The sequence below is a fragment of the Ammospiza nelsoni genome, chromosome 3 (assembly GCF_027579445.1).
Source record: "Ammospiza nelsoni isolate bAmmNel1 chromosome 3, bAmmNel1.pri, whole genome shotgun sequence".
NCBI classification, from domain to species: Eukaryota; Metazoa; Chordata; class Aves; order Passeriformes; family Passerellidae; genus Ammospiza; species Ammospiza nelsoni.
This window is the reverse complement of record NC_080635.1, coordinates 55,494,019-55,514,400: the sequence shown is the minus strand read 5'-3', so window position 1 is coordinate 55,514,400 and position 20,382 is coordinate 55,494,019. Positions and strand designations below refer to the sequence as shown.

At 42.6% G+C, this 20,382-nt stretch overlaps 1 protein-coding gene across 2 annotated transcripts in view; it reads right to left on the bottom strand.

The window, feature by feature from the left end:
* Positions 1–20,178, bottom strand: part of CNKSR3 (CNKSR family member 3) — a 55,576-nt gene extending 35,398 nt beyond the window's left edge. For both annotated transcript variants that reach the window (XM_059467586.1, XM_059467587.1), the window contains exon 1: positions 20,003–20,178. In XM_059467586.1, coding sequence (XP_059323569.1) covers positions 20,003–20,054 — 52 coding nt within the window. In that variant the 5' untranslated portion in view covers positions 20,055–20,178. The remainder of the gene's footprint in view (positions 1–20,002) is intronic.
* Positions 20,179–20,382: the final 204 nt, after the last annotated feature.

Here is a 20,382-nt window from a genome sequence, read left to right as displayed (position 1 = left end):
AAATGCAACGTTACAGAAAAGTGAGTAGTGATAGCATGTCACGTATCTAAAAAAAAAAAGGAAGAGGGAAAATACAACTGGAATACAGTATAACATCATAAAGGTTTAACCAGAAAAGGCAGGCATCAGAATATATATGCAGTCATGCTTTTCACTAGCAGAACTGGCCTGGATATCTGTGCAAAGCTGTGGGGCCCTAGGCCACAACCCTGTGGGGCTTTGGTGCCATCACACTCACTGGTGTCACCCACCTCCCCAAGAGACTGACTCATCTGTGAGAATTCAGCCATTAAATATCATTTGGCTTCCAGGGGTGAAATTTTCACTCACCTGGGAGACAGAGGGAAGAGATGAGACACTCCCTTGTTGAGGAGTTACCACTCAGCCCCAGGCAGTCAGACTCCATGGTGCTACCCCAAATACCTATCCTGGGGAAAAATGGGTTTCCAAGAAAGAACAGAAACCACAAACAGGAGTTCATACTCAAAAAACCAGCAGCATATCTTGCTGCCAGCATTTCAGCTGTAACTCTTTGCTAATCCCACACACAACCAGAAAAAGGACTCCTGACCAGAGAAAGATGAAGGGTGAAAAAATAAGAGAACCAATGCAAAATGTTTTTTCCTGCTGACTTTGGTGTATGCTCTGCATGCATCAGGGATTAAGGTCCATATGATGCAGTAGCTTCACACAGAGCAACACTCACTCTTTGGTTTTCCCTTTTTAAGAATCAACTGCATCACTCACTGACCAGCTATGTGTTGCAAAATCAATCTTTCCAGGCTTTAACAGGTTTTGTTTGGCACATTACATGAATGAGGTGGAAGCAGAGCACATCCACATGTTCTGTGCACACAGACCTGGCACTCTTAGTTTCAACAGAACATGCAATAAAAGCCAACACTCAGCAAATGCATGCAAACACATCATTAAAACAGAGAACACACCTGCTTTAGGCAGACAAGCCCAAAGAGATTCCTAGCTAATAATGCCACAGGATGTCATCAGGGACACTTGTGACAACATCCTCCCCCACCTCACAGTAAAAACAATATCCTACTTGTGGCAAGGTGCAACTTGTATTCGTCTGCTGGGTGCAGCACAAGCAAGGCAACATGAACCAAATACAATGGCAGTATGCTGTAGCTGTAATGAGGCCATTCATTTGTTGCTCCAGTATCACTTAAGAATGACTATAAACTCCAAACTGAAACAAGAAATCATCTTTTTTCCCCAATATACATGGAGAAGTGTGCCTATTTATCTGTTGGTTGCATTTGAAACAGTGGTACTTACATGAGTTTAGAATGGCCCCCAGCTGACACACAAGCACTTCAGCCAGCATGACCCAGATCTTGTTATTCTTTCTCATCCTAATTCTTTACCATTACATCTAGCAATCAACTTACACCCCTCCAAAAAAATTATTTTAAACCCACAGAGCATATTGTAGCAGACTACTGCAATGGCAGAAAAAAAAATTGCACATTTTAATAAAAAATAAGGGGGTTTTAAACAAAAAAGATGGTTCTTGAACTAATTCATGCAAACTTTTGATAGCTATCATGCCCAGTGAAACAAACCTTATGTTTGTCACAACCTAATAAAATGGTTTTGCGGTGAAGACATGACTGACAATGTCAGCAAATACAGAGCTTTCAGCACAGTAGAAGCATAATCACTCGGTGTGACTTTACAATTGCATACATTATGTGAGGCAAGAAAGACAACCAAATAATTGTACTGAGAGAGATGCAACAGGACTTAAAATACTGCCAGCTTCTTCCTACACCCTAAAGAATTCTCTTCTTAAATGGTTTGTAACTGATATGGTGACTAAACAAAAGATATTGCTTAAACAGGGCACCACCAGAAGTGAGTTACTTTATTACACCAGCATACATCAATTTCACTCACACACTGAGTGTTGAACTGCTCCACATACATCAGAATATATTAATATGTCCTATGGACTGCTGGTGACACAACATATCATCCTCATGTACTGTGCCAAAACTCTGACAATGAAACTTTCACTGCAGTTTCAATGTGGGGAATCTGTTCCATTCTGAGTTTGAAAACCACACTCCTCTTGGATACCCCCAAGTTGTTTCCCAACAACTCAAAGAAACACTAAGTCTTTCTCCAGCACAAAAAAAAAGCAAGCAGTAAAATCAAAATCAAAAAGTGGAGAAAACAAGATGATTCTGGTATTCATTTTTCTCAGCCCACTAAGGCTTTTTTTCCACACTAAGTACACTTTAAGACATGCTGGTCAAGGCATTTTAAATTGCACTCAGACAGGAGTTTGCAACTTCTCTAGTCCCAGTAGATCTGTTCACCAAAAAGCTGTTTTGCTTCATTGATGCAGATAAAGCTTTGCCTAGGCACAGTAGAGTTTTGGCAAGAATGAAAGCACACTGTTATCTGGCCATTGAAAGCTGAAGTTGAGAAAAATCTACAAACAAGGTCTTTCTCCCTCCCTCCACAGAGAGCTTGACTTTATAGGGAATCACTCCCCTTCACCATGTGTTCCCTCCTGTACAGGGCACACAGGATGACTGCTGCAGAAACAAAGCACCCATGGGCACACCACAGCCCCATTTGTGCCCTTCTGCAGCTCGGTGGCAACAGGAACAGGGGTGGGAGAACAACTGCCATGGCAGCTTCAGGCTGGTCAGCACCCTGACTCACCCTCTTAGTGAGGGGGCCTCATGCAGGAGGCCAAACACGACCTCAAAAGATTCACTGGATCCCAGACAGCACAAAGAGATGTACAGGTGGCTACTGCTGACTCACGTTTACCAAAACCTGGGGTGAAGCTCCCCCACATCACCAGAGAGACTTGGCCCAGCCATGTAACATCAACATATCACAAGCAGAAGGCAATCCATGAGGATGCCTGTGCCTCAACTATGCAATAGGACTCTAAAAGCTCAGCAGCAGCAGCTTCAGCCAGTATAATGGGCTGCAAATTGGAAAAACACACAGGAGGACACAACCCAGTCTGCCATCTCTGCTGTGGAGTTACTGCACAACACAAGGGCAAAAGATGCAGGGGGTGGGGGACAGAGAGCAGAAAATGGCACAACAGTGACCAGGAGAGCTCCTCTACCTGAAACCTGGCTCGTGCTTTGTGAGACACCCCACATATCCTCACCAGACTGGCTGCAGACCCCACTCAGAGACGTGCATTTCCTCACAACCATTAACAGCTCCAAAGAGAAGCCCAAAAGAAATCTCACTGCTGCCACTAACAGATACAGCTGTTTTCACTAAATCAATGCAACCACAGAGGAAATACATTTCCCAGAATTTTCCAGCTCACACGACTATGCTGAATTTGTTGTGTGGTTTCTTTTTAATACCACTATTCTAACACACACATCTTACAGGAGAATTTTTACTCAAAACAAGTCCTTAAAACACCACCATTTTGCTGACAGAAATATAATAGCACTGGACATAAAATAGTTCCAATGTTAGATATGGAGTCATTCACAAGATTACAAGAACCAGATTCTTTTTTTGTTTAAGGGAAACAATTTAATTTTGTTTTATTGTTCAAGTGGAATACATATTGTGGCTTAATCCATAGCAGGAATAGGAAATTCTTTCAATCTCCAGAGGCAAAAACTCTAGAAGCTGTGGAAACGATGAAATTTGGACTCAGCCTGTAGTTCATGATGTATGGCTAAAGACCACCTCTTTAGTCTTCCCATTGTCCAGTCTCACTCCTCTCTCCAACACCCTTGGTCCCCTACTTTCTCATCTCTGAAGGACAGAGCACCATGGTGGGGTCTCCTGATCCAACATCCCAGCACCGCACTACCTGCACCTTGCCAGAAACCCACCAGGTCCATAGCAAAAGGGAGGAGAACTAGAGGTGATGAGGGGGTCTCACCATGTTCTCCGGCTGTACCTGAGCATATTGTGGGAGGAATGCCAGGGCACCAGAGAAACACTGCAAATAGCAGGCTGGACCAACACTCGCCATCCCTGGCACACTAGTGTACCACCTGGCAGCAAATTACACCATGCAAGGCACAGGTTTAGGCATAGCTTTGGGGAATTATGGGTGCCATACAGGGGGGAACCAGAGCAGGACTGCGCTGGGCACCATGGATTTAAGGAATATAAGGCTCTTTAATGATTGATAGGACATTGGACAAAAGACAGTGTGAAGAGGGTCCCGTGGAGAGTCAGCTGAGTAACAACAACCACACCAATATGGCTACATGTCCTTCCGCTTCATTTGGCAATCTTGTCATATTTATGCTTCCATACACTGCTTGACGTGACTGCTGCCTAATGCTCATTGGTTAAGAGGCTGCAATCGCACCTACACGTTACTTGCTGATGGGTTGTCACACTGTAAGCGCTTTGGCTAGGGTGTGCTAATTTTTCATATCTTGCTTGGCATCCGGCTCTGTCCTTGCACAATGCTCATTCTTCCTTGTTCTGTGTGTTTGAGGATGATACATGGTCTTCAAAGTAACTCTGTAATCTGCAGGCCAGGGTGGTGCAGTCCCTGCAGGAGTGCACCATGCCCTTGTTCTGCCAAGAATTCCTCTACAACAGTCAATGCTACAAAAGAGAGGACAGCGAGGAACCCAATGTGGTATGGGATGTAGGGTTGCACTGCTTGCAAAAAAAACCCAAACCATTTAACTCCTTACTAAAGGGTACGTTTGGCAGGTTTCACTCCAACTCTTACATATCCTTAATCACATTTTCCAAGCAGCAGACATTGAAGTTAAACTTACAAAAGGCATCTTCCTACCATTGTACTTTTCCAGTTTACCTAACTTCGTTAGTTCTATAAAGTAATTCACAATCAAATTCAAACAATTTTCACAACAGCAGACATAGGAATACTCATGGACAACTTAATGAGCCTTTTCCCTTATAGACTCTTGGAATTTCAATTGTAATTTAATGCATTCACAGTAACATGAAGCTTATACCAGCGCCATCACAAGATGAAACTGCAAGGTGTCAAAAATTCAAAGGTGTCTGAAAGAGGAAGTGTTTCTTCTTCACAGAGAGGTAACTCCAGTAGAACAGTCATCTGTATTTCCACCTATATTATCTTTCACCTACTGACACTTCAAAGCAGTGCTTCTTCGGTTCATTATTTTAATGCATTTAACTATTCTCTTTGTCTACAAGGCATCACTGAATTCTTATGAATAATCAAGTTTTCCTCATACTGAGATTTTTCTGTGCCACTATACAGTTGGGCGGAGTTTTTTGTTTGATCTGTATGATTTTGTGTGAGTTTTCTGTTTGGTTTTTCTTATTATAAAACAATGCTACACTTAAAACTTTTTTTTAGCAAAATATCATTTTCTCTGTACGGTAATTTTTTTTATTAGGGATGGCTTTCATACCAAACTAATTATTCAAGTTTAAAAAAATAAACATAATTCCCATGACTCTGTCAGTCTACACAAAGTCAATAGCTGAAAGAACGTGAACTGGTAGATAATAGAAACCCTTACAAGAGGCACAAACTGGTAGATACCTCCTAAAATCCTCAAGCCATTCACAGAGAAAATGTGCTCCTCTAGTGGTTGATCCACCTTGTAAGCACCATACTTCTCCTGCATGCTAAAAACAACTATTCTCTATTTCAGTTATGCCAAACTTCACATCAGCCACTCTACTTCTGTATAGTAACCAAGGGGACGGATTTTCTAAATTGGGTTTTAAATAAGACTGAATGGATTGGATAGCATTTGTGAAAGTGGTACATAACCACTAAACAGCCTCTCTTCCAAGAGATTATTAAATGGACACTCTCCCCTTAAAGCTTTGAGTTCTGTATTTGCAAAACAGATGCAAGAAGGGATGAAAATCCCATAAAAGGTTTGCATTTGCAATGCCTGACACAATTTGGGAGCACCCTACATATGTGTGTGCATGAATGTGGAAGATGGCATGCAAACTTTCACAATAAGGCCCTGATGCTGGAACCTGTAACATTACTTGAAACACCAAAAATAACCTATTGTCCCCCTGCTGCAATAAATGAGTGGAAAACAGGCTAGAAACATACAGATGCAAATGCTGTCCTAAAAACAATGATTGTGATAATTTTCACACCAGTTTTTCCAATGCAATGTACTTTGCTCCCTAATTTCTATTACTAGGTTCACCTAGACATTTTCTTATTTTTCTTCTACTTTCTGCTCCACTTGCATTTCAAATAGCATTAAGTTTAAAGGAGCACATACAAGCATCCTCTTAGTGCTCATATTTCTTTGTAAATCAGTACCAAGAACATAAGCAGTGAGAAGCAGTAAACACAAGGTTTCATGTGAAACTGAGTGTTTTGTACAGCTCCGTGATTAACATTACATTTAAAGAATGGGATAGAAAGAAGAATTAGGCTATATTTCACGAGCATTGTAAAATATTCAATGCTTTTCTGGTCCCTGAAATATTGATTTAGAAGAAGCCAGGACATTTATTCCTAACATTTATGTTTTTTTTTAAAAATGTCATCTACTGGATATAAGGGCTGTTTAAAACTGGAAGGTGCAAAAACTTAGAAGCAGATGTTTGCCCAGTAATAAAAAGATATTACATCCTATCTAGAAATATCAGAAGTTTTATTTAAATGTACTTATTTGTTTTGACCAACTCCAAGTTGTCTTAGCAGCCTCTCTCCTGGATGCATACTGTATCTCTCGTATCACAAAGCCTTATTTTCAAGCTACTTTAGGAGATCAAATAACCTCTTCAAGTCCTCAGATTGGACTTCTGCAGTCAATCTGCCACGTGGTCATGCTGAGTAGCAATCTCCAGTCAGTGACTGACTTTTTTCAAACTTCCAAATCATAAGAAATTGTTCACTAGGCCCAAAGTACTTGCAAACATAAATTCAGAAGCAATACTTTTGGTGCAGTACTTTGCAAGGGAAGACAGAACCTGCAACCAGGTTGTACCACTTTAACCCCTGAGAGTGCCCCTATTTGTCAACTTTATGGAAATGGACTTTTAAGACTGTGATTTATGGAAGCTTGTTTGATCACTTTTTATTCTTCTCTTACAGGCACTGCAGTGACCTTACTTACACCCGAGTTAATCATTAGGTGCTTACACGAGCTGGGGAGTGGTGGGGGAAGGGAAGAGAAGGGGGGGCAGAGGCAGAAAGAGGAGGGTTTATTTTCTGAATTAAAGGCATTAGCAATATTTAGAAGTTATTAAAGAGCAAAGAAAGTGTCTCACACATTAATCTCTGTTCATGCAGACTTGGCTTCGCATCCCCAAATCGAGACTGCTGAGAGTGACACCTTCTCCACATCCCCTCAACTAAAACTACCAGGAAACCCACCAGCTCCAGCAGTGCCCTCTGCAGCAGTAATAGAGACCCATAAGCAGAAAATTGTGAACAACTTATTTGCAAGCTATCCTCACAGAAGCCACCAAGCACTCCCCTCTTCTTCTTACCATTAGCTGGAAAAGAATAAGGGCTCTCCATACAAGGGCTAAAATAATTAATTTTTTTTTTAAATGCTTTCTTTTGTCACATCTATAAGCATCTTCTTTACAATGGGGGGGAAAAAGTCCAAATACCTCTGAAAATTATTGTAAAACAGACAGGAGACAAGTAAGTTATGTCAAGTAAGTGACAAGTTACCCAAGTAAGACCAACACAACAGAATATCATCTAGAAAAGATCACATTAACAGAAAAATACAAGGAAAAAAGGAAAGTACAGTCAAAAGAGTAATGTTGATCAGAAATAACTACTGAAAGTTTTCATTGTAGATATTCACCCCAAAGTGGCCATTTAACAAACCTTTAGACAGTCATGCTGCTCCAACTGCAGCAAGCACAAAAAATTTCTTTGCATTATTTCCCTCTTAATGTTGATTTCAAATCAACAGAAGTAGCAGTATCTCAAAAGCAAGCAATCCACAGGAGAACATTACAGCATATAACAAACAGGGCAACATAGAAGTCTTCTTATCCCAAAGTTACTCTCTCCAGATATCCCATCCCACTCATGTGAAATATGAAAGACATTTCTTTTAGCCCAATGTTTTCAACCCTAAGAGATATAAAACTGTCATCAACCTCTTGGTCTGCAGACACTAAACTTCAGCTGCTACCCATCTCATGCACACACACTAATCCTGCTGAAAAGATGCTGGCATGGGAGCCACAGAAACCAAAAGCATGTATATACTTGTAAGCCAGAGCTAAGAGCAGCTCCTCAATCCCTGACAATCCTAGACAGTAAACCGCTCAGGCCTGGAGAGCCTATGGATAGAGGGGACAGGCCAGACCCCCACCCACCTCCGTGCCAAAACCCCCAGCAAGGGAAGCCTTTAGAGATAACTGCACAGCAAAACTTCCTGGCAAAGCAAAAGTCAACTTGTAAAACAGAAAACCCAACCCACCTGGAGGAGGAAAAAAAAAAATCAACCTTCAGTCTATTCTATTTAGAGCTGGGTTTCCATCAGCCCATACATATATCTCATCACCAAGCCTCTGCCCATCTGGTTTATTGTTGTAAAGAACTTCACAATAGCATAGAGAATTACACTTCCAAAGGAATAAAATGAAAGTAAGTAAGAGTACAGAATTCAATCACATGTAATATTAATATTAATATTAATATTAATCACAGTATTTACATGTTAATTGCAGGTAACACAAAAGCACTGTCCCCTTCAAAGCATGTCTGCTAAGGTGGCTGTTTCCATGCCTTGTCAGCTGTATTAGGTTATGATCCTTCCATGAGGAAAATAAGTCAACATCTTAGCAGCAAGAATAAACTTTATACTCATTATTGGTCTTTGCTGGCCCTAAAAATAAATACTATACTTCAACAGGTCAAGCACAAAGTTATTTCATTTTCCAAAAGCAGCAACAGTACACTCTACATTACTTGTGTGTGTAGCACATGAACCTTGTGTTCCTGATAACTTTATGTGCTTAATGCGAAGCAACAACCCCTCCCGCCCTACAGCCACCACACAATTAAGAGCTTGCCTTTTCAAAGTTACAAGGTTTTTGCGGCTGAAGAAGCAGTTCATTAGTCACAAGAGCTCCTTTTCTTGAACTCTGGCAATTAACACTCTGTTGCCTGTTCCCACAGTGGAAACAAAAAGAAACATTGCAAAACTGCCTGCCTCTTATCTCCCAAGAAGAAATGGGGTGATCCCTTTAATCTGGTTTGGCTGCCTTCTCGCAGCACCATGTGGAGCTGTTTTGGCTGATTGCAGCAAGGTCCATTACTCACATGCGCCTCTCCTTTGTGTGTGCACCCTTGCAAACACTGTGATTACTGTTCCACCCAAGAGCGAGTCAGGGAGCAGCCTGCTGCAAGGCAACAGCTGATGCACTTGCCAGATAGCCAAGCTTTGGGATGACAAGCTCCTGCTCGGTTAGGAAACACGGATGCCCAGCACCTTACAGTCTGACAGTCACCAGGGAGGAATAAGCACAGGCACATGAGAATCACCAGCCATCAGCACCTGCTGATGAATGACAAGCTGAATGACACGACGTCAACAGAAAGAAGCTGATGGTGCATACAGTTTTCCATCATGGACAGATCCCCAGGAGTCCCTACTGGATTCTCCTAGGAGGTGCTGTCATTACTTGGATGTATAAATGACTTCACTTTAAAAAGCTCTGCAACATTTCCATTAGGAATTCTATCTTCTTAAAAGTTACTCCTTGCATTATTTTACCCAGCCCTCAGGGTGCCTTCCATGAACGAGGCCATACTGTCTTGAGGCACCAAATAAAACAGGCATTTTAAAAAGCATGTCACAACTGTGTCAAAAAAACAAGGTGTATCAACTGAGCAGTTAAACACCAAATCTTTGAGCTTCTCCATAATTCTATAATCACTTTAAACATTTAAAGGAATTGCTTGAAACAATTAGCTGCCTGACCCATTTTCATAATTTTATATCTTTCAGCTCTAGCTGTGATGCTACTCCCTAAAACAGCAGACCTCAGAGTTCAAGTGCAACACCCCAGCCATAACAAAGCCAAAGCTGTCTTAAGATCATCAGTGGCAAAGCTGAGGACTCTGTCTGAATCATAGGCAAGTCTAAAATAGCATTAAACTGATCAAGAGACCTACCACCTTCCCAGACAAAAAGTAAAACAGGAGAGGGCAGGGAAGAGTCCTACAAATACCTCAGCCAGTCCATCTGACATCCTCATTTTTTGGGATGATGAAGAGGCAAGAATGTGAGCAGATATTCTACCCTCCTAGGGGGGTGGTGTCAAGATATTTCTGACCCTCTGCTGAAGCTCCAGACAAGAGTCACTGATACTTTTAAGCCACAGGTATTTGCATTGGTATTAAGCACCATCAGGTATTTGTTGGGAAGTCAGGCAATTTGATTGATGGCTATTTGCCTCTTTCTTACAGCTAAATTGGGTTTGGGCTCTTTTATTTTCAAATCTCTTACAGAGTACAATTTTTTTGGTGCAACTTCCAGACAGTGCATAATTCCTAGGTGTAAGAAGCATCTCAAGGGAAGACTCATGCATGTCTAACTAACAAAGCTGCTAGGGGGATAAGGGGCAGAATGAAAATAGTTTAAATCTTACCTGAAAATTAGTTTTCACAAGTTGACACATTTTTGAGAACACCGAACGACAGGGTAGAATAATAATGAGCAAAATATAATTCAGTAAAGCCGCAAAAGATAATTAAGTTTCCAACTATCATTTCAAGGCTCTCTTAATCCTTGGAAAATTGACGATGATATTGGACAGTAAAATTTACATGCATTATGCTCAATTATACATGTGTTAGAAACCACACAGTCCATTCAGTATCCTGCAGCAACCAAGCCATGTTAATTTGAACAAACCTGCAAGCGTGCATACAACCTGACCATCCTGGAAATTATCATTTCCATGAAAGGCAGATCAGCAAAAGTCTCCAGATATGCCTAGCACATGACTGACTCTACTGAGAGCTAGAATTCCTCTCCAAATACACCACCTTGAGAAGGCAGCAATAATCTTACTACAATAAAAAATGGCACATATTGCTGTTACTGGTGCCATGGCAACATCCAATGGGATTATTAATTAATTATTATTAATTGTCTTGTCTGAAGAGATGATTTTATAGACCAAAGATGCTAACTAGCTTGGAACTTACACACCATGCTGTGGTCTAAAAAGATGTGTCATGAGGAGATAAAAGCAAAACCAGCAAGATATAAAAATGTTATTGGCAGCTTTGATTTCTAAGCCCTTGTTTCAACCACATATAGATTTATTTGTCCAATGTTCTTGTATGAAATAGAACAGAATAAAAAAAGGGTTAACACCAGGGACACCATGATAACAATGTGTTAATTTTAAATTAAGACAATAATTGCATAAGGCAACAAAAGAACACTTCATCAGCTCCCAGAGGTTTTGTTTCTCAAGGCTCTAGTTCAGTCATCTTCTCCTAAGTTTTAAAATCTGAATAAAAGTACAATTGGCCAGAATCCTAGCAGTCAGCATCACTCTGGTACAACCAGTCCCAAAGCCTAGGTGTACCCTAGTCCCAAATATTAAATTACCATGAAACTGTCATAAGAGCAACCATAAAAATAGATCCCCCACCCCTCAGAGCACCCACTGGCAGAGAGTACCTGCTATGGAAGGACAGCACCCACCTCAGTCCATTTGAATGCTCCAGCCTCGGCACTGCTGCATCAAACCCACACTTACCCCCACAAATAAGCAATGAAACTCATCCTCAGCCAAACTCCAATATTACATGTTCCTCCAAGATTATCTTTAAATTATAATCATAACTGAGGGCAAAATATGTTCTTTCCTTTTTTTTTAGTGCAGTGATGCCTAATATGTTATGAGAAGACAAAACAAAAACCAGATATAGAAATGTTATTGGCAGGTTTGATTTCCAAGTTCTTGTTTTAATCACAATCACATATAGATTTATTTATCCAATGTTATTGTCTGAAATAGTGTGAAGTAGGTATAGCCAAGAGAAAAGATGAACTATTTTGAAATACAAGGAAACAACTACAATGCTTTTATGTTGACACAGGGATTACATTTCACAAGAGGTATAACATTACACCCTCTAGTAAAAACAAAGTCCAAATACCACAAGACATACTACAAATTTGGATGAAAAAGACTACAAACACACAGAACTTATAGCATTTGTATCTTTTGTCTCCTCTTTCTTCCAAAGTTTCCATTACAGCTCGCCTTAGGAATGTCAATATTAAGTGTAACTTTCACCATAACACTTTATAATTCTGTTTGGTGAAATTGACAGAATACAAACAGAATCCAACACCTTGCACAAGATGCAGTGAAGCAGTGACTAGAACAAGTCAGGGAGGGAGGAAAAAAAAGGTTTCACATCAGAGTAGGTATCTGCATTTCACTAGGTTCCCACTTTTCCTCTGCAGTACTCTCTGGGCACATCTCCATCCTCTACATGTTTTTCAGGCCACATTCCTCAGGCATGCCTGAACTTGTTTTTAGAGCCCTCTACACAGGACAAGTCTTACTGGGGAGGGTGAGGAGGGGGAAGAGGAGAGGAGATAAGTCTTCATCCCTTTTTGATCCCTTCTCCCTCCCCACCTGGCCAAGCACACACAGCCAGCAGTGCAGTGCTAAGAGACCTGCTCAGGTACAGCCTTCTGCCTCCTGCAAAGCTTTGAGTCCTTCTCTTCTGGCTTGAAAAGCACATGTACCAGAGATGGCCTCCTTTATTTAATGATAAAATGGGCTTATTGCAGAGCTTTTAATAAAGCATTCACCCAGCCAACTTCATTTCACTAAAACAAGACTATGAGATAAATAAGCACAATGATAAAAGGATGGCAACCTAAGCAACATTCATTTTGCACACCCGAGAGAGACATCAGGATGATTAGCCCAGAAGCATGTACCAACACTTGCTTAGCAGAAGCCTTAGCCCTTGATGAGCACCAATTAAGTTCTTTCCTTTGATCAAGGAGTAAGATAAGATCACATTTATGCCACAAAGCTTTGATTGCAACAACACACCATAAACTTTGCTTACCTACACCTAACTACTAGTCTAAGAAACAGTTCAAAAAATACATTTTGTCATTACAGTGACAAAGAACATTCTTCATTCAAAACGTTGTATAGAGAAGAGCATATTAGAAACTACTTTAAGACAGCACTGATACAGTATTATAACAGAATTCAGCCTGGTGCTGAACACAAGATTGTAGACCAGAGTTACAGAGGTCAGTGATCTGATCTCACCAAATCAAACAGAGATGCTTGGTTTTGTCCAGCATGATGAAAATTAGCTACATTTCATAATACCATAAATATCTATTTTAATAGGTAATGAATGTTTAAAGCCAGCAAAACAGATCAGGCTGATTCAGTGCACCTCCTGCAGATCCTACAAGCTGTGAAATGTCATTGCTTGTACTCTGAAAAGATGGAGGCAGGCATATGGAAACCCACAGGCAATTTCCTCATGCAAAGGAAGCATGGCCCAGGGACCTGAATGATAGACTCAGACTCCAAAGTTATCCCATCCTGGTAATGAGAGCCCAAATGACACAAGGACTCTATACCAGGTCTAACATCAGCCAGAGACGCACAGTCAAACAGCATTTTTATTTGACTCTCCTTTATTTCGCAACAGCCCTGTGTACAAATACACTAAAATCTTGAGCTACCTCAACACCACAGGCAGCTGGGGCCTGAAGAACTCCCATAAATGTGTGAGAGGTTGCTACAGAGATCCCAGTTCAATTAACTCCTGTTTAGCCTTACATTCCTCTCCTCAAATGTGCCCTGTCATTGGTCAGTACCTCACTACCCCCTCCTTTTGACAGGATTTATTTGGAATGTGTGGAGGACAGAGCAAGGAGAAACACTGCAGATACACCATTCCTCTAGGAAGGCATGGCTAGACTGTGTGATACCATTAGGCAAAGACAAGGTGCAAATTCAGAACAATATCATCACTTCTATGGAAAATATCCAACAGAAATCAATGTCTTTCACTTAATTCACAGATGCACTGTTTAGACTTACTAACATGCCTTCTGTGTGAAGCATCAGTGAAAATCCTGCCCTAAGACGATGGAGTAAACCAAACACAGAGCAGTCTTGCCACCTCTTCTGCAATTCCCTAATCCTGACCAGTCATCATCTGTTAGACATGCCTGGAAGGAGGTCCAAGTCTTAAACCAGGCAATTCAGAAATTTTGATTTAAGAGACAAAAAAGAACAAACAAATGGCACCCAAAAACCCCCACATACTCTTGAGTACTTAATAATAGGCTGTATTCACACATCACTCATAACTGCAATTCATCCTGTAGCACATGTTGAGTAACAGCTTTTTGTTGGGGTCTTTCACTACAGAAAATAAATCATCATGGCAAATTTCAACATACATTTTTATCCAGTGCCCCAGTAGTTTGTCTTCCTGTAGCTCTTGCAATGTGCTAATGAGTGTAAAAAGAAGGAGAGGCATGATTCTCATTTAAGAAGTTCTGCATGCTGAAAACACAGGGTACCAGGCAAGAAGTGCAAGGAAGGAACACATAAGAGCTCTGAAAACCTGGAGCCCAAGCAATATTTCATCAAAAATGAGCCTTTTCCTATAGAAGTGTCCAACAACAGATACAAATTACTTCCTGACCCTCAAGTTTTAAAGAAAGGAGAAAAGCAGCCTGCACAGTGGCCAATCCCTGCACCTTAAACTAGACAGTTTCACTACATTCTGTGAAGTTACAATCAACTTTCCACTAATGACTATTGTGATTTTTAGCTTTTCAAATATTGCTTTTCCAGACATGATGCTGAGAGCATTCAACTTGCAGAGTTCCCGATGTTTTATTATAGTAGTTTGAACAGCAATTTAATGGCAAAGAAACAGAGCTGACTGTGAATACAAAAAGATCAAGGGGAAAAAAATCACCCACAAGCAGCTCAAGAAAGTGCAACACAGAAAAACCCATGAAAACGTGATCTAAACACAAATCAAAGTTGGCCTCTGTGTTCTTGTGTTTTCATACATATTCACTCAGCAACAATGCATGAATAACTTTAAGACTGCAGTAGTACAAACTCGTTGTGCTAGTTTTTACTTTGTTTCAGCCCACAAATAAATATAAATAGATGCATTTAGTATATTTCACCTTTTCCTAGTAAAACATTATGGGCGAGCTTGGATGTGCAAAGAGTGGTTATGCAATACCATTCGCTGATCTAATTAACAAATACTCATAAAGAGTATTTTTTAGGTAACCAAGAAAAGATTAGAAAAGAGGAAAGAGCTTGTTCTGTATCCCAGGCATGGGAAGCTCTCCCTGCTATTCCTCACTGAAAGCAAAATACCAGTGGTTTCTTAGTGTTAGATCTTCCCAAATAACTTGAACACAACGACATTCACTTGAGAATGCCTAAAAAGAAAAGCTAAAAAATAACTCCAGGCATCACCCATAACTTGTTCTAAAATCCAGCTGTCTTTTCCAGCTCCCAGCACACACAGTTAACAGGACTGACCTTGTTGAAATCTCCCTGGGTAAGGAAGATAGCACTAAAAAAAGAACACCAGGCCCTCACGATTAATTGCTATCTATTAATAAATTAGCATATTTCTCCCTCTTCTCCCAGACATACCTATAAATGTAGCTGCCCAACAGTTTTACCAGGAATGGAAATCTGAGTATTTCATGACATATGCAGGAATAAGTAATGTCCATGAACTCCTGAGAAAGGGAATAACTGAACCTGGAGTGCAATAATGAGCCCCAAGCAGATGCGATCCCCAGCCAGCCGAGTCTACAGCTCCAGTGACAAAGGCCAGGCTGCAATGGAGCCCCACAACAACAGAGGCTTCTAACCACAAGCATGTCAAACTTGTCTTTACCATGTAAAATTCTGCTTGAAGTCACAACTCACACAAGCATGTGAAGCCTGGGGAAAGGGGGAAGACACAGATCAGGCTACAGCAAACAAAGAGGAGACACAGCCATGACATTTCTCCCACAGGAGCTCTGTGACAAATGCTGCTTTCCTCCTCCTCTTCCTCACATCTTTTGAGGAATGACCTCAACTGAGGGGTTTCCAGTAGCCAGGGACTTCTGAGACCAGGAAAAGTTTCACCATACCATCAATTGTCATTATGCCAGTAAAATTAAGTCACTTTTATACAGTGTATTGCAAATGTGCTGCAACTTCTGTGGCCACTCACCTGCCCAGCAAGAAGCTGAACAACTCTAGGAATACCTCTTGAGGAACTCCCAAGAAATTCAGGCACACGAGAGAGTGCTGTGATATACAGGTGAGGACTTTGAGCCCCCAAGCATCTTACACTGCACAAAAGTAAGATCACAGGTCAACTACAACACTACCCAGATGTTAGTCTGTACCACAACAAAAATCAACTCAAAACAACCCAGAGAAACAAACCCCTAACACATCTTCTCAGCAGAGTTAGGAAACAGTGCAGACAATATTGTTCAAAGAGCACAAACTCCATGCCAGCCCAGGCACAAGAAAATCAAAACAGCATCCTAGGAAAATGCATACCTTCGCATGGCTGAACATGGCCCCTAAATACTATCTGAATTCATTGTGCTCTAAGAGAAACCTTTAACTACACCATCACTTCTTTCAGACAGAAATTGAGGTGGTGCTTATAGAAAAAATCAGATTGTTTTCAAACATTGATGCTGTAGTTAAAAAGTTATCACATCCTTGCTTGAAAAATGCTTCATGTACACAGAAAATTGTTGGCAATAAAAGCAGAAGTCTTCCTCTGCAGTTTCAGTTTAACTAGACCAGCTCTTATTAGCTGCATAGCCTGCTATTGCCAGTATAGCACCCTGTGCCAGAAAAAACACCCTTGTTCACAAAAAATAGCAGCATTCTAGTCTGAATTAGCAAGAGAAGACAAGCAACTGTGTTTTGTATCAGCTGTTCTTGGTAACAATGAACAGAGCCCTTTTTATTTAAAACCTGACTACAAATATCTAAAAATATTTATGTTTAGCTTACTACTTCTTGATAGGTTCCATTTTAAACGCTAGATAAATGCTTCTTACAGTATTTTCCAAGGACTGAACATCTCAAAATCTCAGAGCAAAACTCTTCAGAACAAGAGTTACCTTGTAAAAAAAGTTATTTAAGAGCAACAAAAAAGTAAGCTGACCAGGAACAAATAAGCTGTCCAGCATCCAGCAGTGGTCATACAGCCTACTTCGGGATTTTGCTTTTTAGGAGTTTGCTTCATGGAAAAGGGTAAGTTTCCATGATTCCTTTTCGTCTGGAAAAGTTATAAAAAATATTAAATTTATCAAAGTTTGATTGATGGGGGGGGGGGAAGCGAGAAGGGGCTCAGTTTCACATTGAACATTAATATGGACTGAGTCAGACCACTTATTTCCACCATTCTCTACATTTTTGCCGAGATATTTTTTTATCATTGTGTGATTAACTAAGAATCATTATCTGCAAAACCAATCTCCCCAGTGAGAGCTGGCATCTCCCAGCAGTTTTTTACATCATGCTCCTAAAATACATCTCCACAGCACTGACTACTGGCAGCAGATATCACCAGCCAAATAATTTTGCCCAGAGTTCAACCAGATCACGGCATCACTTCTCACAGAAGGCACGTGCAAGACAACAAAGAGTTTAAGCTCCCCTCCAAACACTTGTTCATAAAACTAACCTTGAGAATCAAATGAAATATTCATAAGGTAAAATTAAATTGGTCTTGGTCAAACATGAAACCCAGTGGTTGTGAACTACACAGTAAATAACTACTTCGGGTTGAAAATAAACTATGAGACATAGCGCTAACAAGGCTGTTAGCTAGCCATTAAAGCCTCTATTTTTATGTTCAGAGATGAAAGTATAACCATAAAGAAGAATTTTCCACATGTCATTTCTTTATTACAGTCTTGTCATGCAGGAAGTGACATAAAATGACTCTGTGTACTAAACAAGTCCAACGCTTACCTAGAAACTGAAAAACAACAGCACAAACAAAAGTCACCAGGAGTCTTTAATTTATTCCTTTACATTTCAAAGTACACGTGTTTGCATTAGTCAGAAGATCCACCCCCCAACTACAGCCAGCCCTCAAATTATTCTGCATAACACTAATTGAGGGTCCAGCTGAAGAGTTACCTGTTCAAGGAACCTGCAAATAGAATAAATTATGCAAGAAAGGAAGCCAAGCATACTTAAGAATAATAAAGGCTTTTAAAATGATTAGCAGGTTTACTCTTTAATCTGGCAAGGAAACAAACTTTCAGCACCCAAGAGAAAAAACACAATGAGGGAAAAGCTTTATATAAATATCCCACATGCCAAAGCAAAAGGCTTATTTCATTGGAACAATGCACTCCTTTTAAACCAATTCCAAGCATAAAAAAAAAAGAGAGATCTTTCTGGGGAAGTTATTTATATGTTAACGCATAACTTCACAGCACGTTTGTGTGGAATCCTCTCCTCACAAAGGCTGCTTGGACAGTCGCTCACTGGCACCGGCCCCTTCAGGCACATGTTCACGCTCAGGAGGGCTGGGAGGATCCATCTCTGGCTGTCTGAAAACACGGGTCTGCTTTCCAGACTTGCCGGAGTGAGTGTGGGGCCGCGCTGCCGCCAAGCTGACCGCAGGCCGCTGGTGCCGAGCGAGGCACGGCGGGCAGAAATGGCTGCTGAGAGCCAGAGAGGGAGAGAGCGCCGCTCCGAGCGCGGGCAAACCTGCACCCCTCACAACATTCCCAACTTCTCAGCAAATTAAACTCCAGCTAAGCCTGCGAAAATACTTTATGTAACCAAAGAGGATCACACTAAAACCTAATGCCGCAAGAAAAGAAAAAAAAAAAAAAAGACACGCGCGCTCCAGAAGCCATAAATCCCTCACCTAGCCCATAGCTCCACTTCCCTTTTGATTCATTCCCTGTAGAGCGGGAACTGCGACACCCCGGTCGGCATTCGGAAAGCGCTCGCAGGGTCCAAGCGCAGTATGACAGCACGGGGTTGAACCTGCCCTCCGAGGAAGCCCCGGTAACACCAAGCGCTGCCGAAATGCCCGGGCAGGAGCGGGGCGCCCGCAGCCATCCCGACCCCCGGAGCCCCCCGGGGCTGGGCGGGCTGTACATTGCAGCCCCGCCGAGGCTTTCGCTGCTCTGTCAGCACTGCCAACAAACCTCGAAGGAGAGGAGGGCGTTTTTGCTAGCGGGAGAGGGAGAGACACAAGCACGCACCCGAGAGATGAGGGGTGGGAGGGATGGACGGACAGACCGGCGGACGAAGGGGCCGCTATTCACCTCTCCGACATGGGACTCTCTTCAGTCCCATCACCGCTGAACAGGATAAAGAGTTCTTGCTTAGTTGAGCTAGTTTAAAAACTTCTTGCTTAACTTACAAACCTGAAGTTTTTCGAACTGTCAACGGCGTTCGCTTGAAAAGCTGAAAGTTAACTTTCACAGGACTTTTCCAACCTGAACTACTCTGATTCCACGATCCTCCTACCTGCCTCAAGGAGCGCGGCAAATCCCCGCTCCATGCAAGAGGGCTGGCCAGGACGAACACAGGGAGAAGGGGACCGAGCCATGGGTAGAGACCCCACGGCAGATACATACATATCCAGATATATAAATATATATATATACACACACACGGACCTGGAGTTCGCCAGTCTCGCTGCAAAACTTTCTCTTCCCCAGTGTCAGAAAAAGAAAAAAACAATAGAACACCGAAAATCCCGCAAGGCGAAGCAGGCTCCAGCAGGCGCGGAGGAGCGCCGGCAGGAGGGCGCGGGAAGCCGCCAGCTCCCGAGCACCACGCCGGGCAGTCCCGGGGCTCGGCCGGGGCCGGCGCTGGCAGAGGCCGCGCTCCCCCGCCGCCCACGCCGCCGCCCCGCCGGGCAGAGGAGCCGCGGCGGCAGCGGAGCACCCCCGGCGCGCTGCCCGAAAGTTCCCCCGGCGCCCAGACGGCAGGGCCGGCTCCCTCTTACCCTTAGTCCAGTCCACCACTTGCTTCGGACTCCACTTGGTCACCGGCTCCATGGCGGGTCCGAGCCCGCCGGCACCAGCCCCCGCTCAGACCGCAGCTCCTCCGGCCGCGGACTCGCCCCCTCTTACGCTCCCATCCCGGCAGCGCCTCTCCGGGCCGCCCCCTCCCCGGCCCGGCTCCTCCCGCCGGCCGCGGCCGGGCCCACCCCGCTGCCGCTCCGCCCCCAGGTGCCGCGTCCCGCCCGGGCCTCGTGCTTGGGAAAGTGCCGAGAAAAAACTTCCAGGGGTTCCCGCTCCGACAGGTCCGGAGAGAGGGCGATTCGGGAGTCTCCCGGCATGGTTCCCCGGGACCGGCGGGCGGGCCATGGGGTGGAGCGGCGGC